The sequence below is a fragment of the Arachis ipaensis genome, chromosome B03, assembly GCF_000816755.2.
Source record: "Arachis ipaensis cultivar K30076 chromosome B03, Araip1.1, whole genome shotgun sequence".
In the NCBI taxonomy this organism is placed as follows: Eukaryota; Viridiplantae; Streptophyta; class Magnoliopsida; order Fabales; family Fabaceae; genus Arachis; species Arachis ipaensis.
In genome coordinates, this window is record NC_029787.2 from 279,674 (window position 1) to 281,581 (window position 1,908).

Genomic DNA, 1,908 nt, shown 5'->3' on the forward strand with positions numbered 1-1,908 from the left:
ATAATTTTACTAAATTTTCAATTAATTTTTATATATTTTTTTTTGATTGAGTCTTTATACGATATTAGATTTTGTAATTAAATTTCTGCCGCCTGACAAAAATTCTAGAATTAACTGAATATTTTGTATAGTTTAACAGAAAATATTCTGTTAATTTCAATTAATATTTTTATCACAGTAAAGACTTAATTACAAAATTTAATACGGTATTAAAATCTAATTGAAAAAAAAAAGTATAGAAACTTAATTAAAAATTCGATGAAATTATAGAAGCCGATAGAATAATTAAACCTATATTAAATTTGTCATGGAGTATTCTAAGTATATACCTTTATTATCGTACAAATTTGTAAATCTATCAAAAATTATTTTACAAATCTTTGGTTGTCCACATACATTATTATCGACGTGCAATTAATTAATAACTTGTTGCAGCAATTACAATTACGGGCCAGCGGGTAATGCTATAGGATCAAATCTTCTAAACAATCCTGATCAAGTAGCAACTGATCCAGTTATTTCATTTAAGACAGCCATATGGTTTTGGATGACACCACAAGGAAATAAGCCATCATGTCATAATGTCATTACCGGAGGATGGACGCCGTCTTCTACCGATACAGCCGCCGGCCGAGTCCCCGGATATGGTGTCATCACCAACATAATCAATGGTGGGCTTGAATGCGGACACGGGCCGGATTCTCGGGTCGAAGATCGAATCGGGTTTTATAGTAGGTATTGCTCAATGTTGGGAGTTAGCACTGGAAATAATTTGGATTGCAACAATCAAAGTCCATTTTAGATAAATTGTCATGTTTGTAATAAGCGGGGAGCATCTTTTAATAAGGGACTATAGTGATATCCACTTATAAAGTTATAATGGTAAAGCTCATGAACAATACTATCTTTTAATCTTAACATTAAAGTTCGTTAATGTATTACTGTATATACAAAATAAAATTTGATAAATTTTATCATATACTTTTTTTGTTTATAATTTCATACACTTATTTAAATAAATAAGTGAGTTAATTATTTGACCTGTTTAAATTGATTCTATCATAATTTTTTTGGTTAATTTATCATGATTTTTTTATTAGAGTTAATAGTCAAATTTAACTCTAAAAAATTATTCGATCTTCATTTTAGTCCCAAAAAAATAAAATTAATTAAAATAGTACCTGAATGATAACTACGTTAGTAGAATTCATCCTTCTATCATCTCAGTTGATGACATGGTTAATATTCGTAAGCGTGGTACACCCCAAAACGACATAACTTTGATTTTTTTGCCTCCAAGTGTGGAGACAATGTCATTTGATGTATTCAAATGTTTTTCCAATGACCACCACTCATAACAACCATGTCTCCTCTTTTCTCTCTAACGTCCTTCCCTGAGACACTTATTCATACTTTGAACGTCCCTGTTTACTTCACTATTCTGCAAGGCGACATCTGCACATGAGTTCGCGCTACTAGAGAACAATATTAACAATCATAAGCAAACCTTAATTCCCTAGATGTTAGAATCAATTTCAAAACCCTAATCTCAATCTCAAACATATATAACTCTTCTCCTCCATGTTGACGGCGGTGGCGGCTGTGGGAAAGTATTACCATGTGATAGGGCTGAGTCTCCTAGAGATGTTTTCACGCTCGTGTATTTAAATTTTTGGATTTTAGAAATAGATTTATCGGCGATCAACTGGTAGCGTAATTTACCAATGCGATTATCTTTTGGAAACTCTTTTAATTAATTTTATTTTTTGGGGACTAAAATAGAGATTGAGTGATCTTTTAGAAACAATTTTGACTATTAACTCTTTTTATTATTGTTAACGAATAAAGCTTCTCGTAACCCACATTAAGATTTTTTTTTTTGTTTGAAGAAAAATGATTTTGTTTTCA

The 1,908-nt window shown here is 30.7% G+C and overlaps 1 protein-coding gene across 1 annotated transcript in view; it reads left to right on the forward strand.

Annotated features, from left to right (window-relative positions):
* LOC107629480 (endochitinase-like) overlaps positions 1 to 934 on the forward strand; it is a 3,457-nt gene extending 2,523 nt beyond the window's left edge. Inside the window, exon 3 of the mRNA XM_016332287.2 lies at positions 436 to 934. Within this exon, the coding sequence (XP_016187773.1) occupies positions 436 to 802 (367 nt within the window). The 3' untranslated portion in view covers positions 803 to 934. The remainder of the gene's footprint in view (positions 1 to 435) is intronic.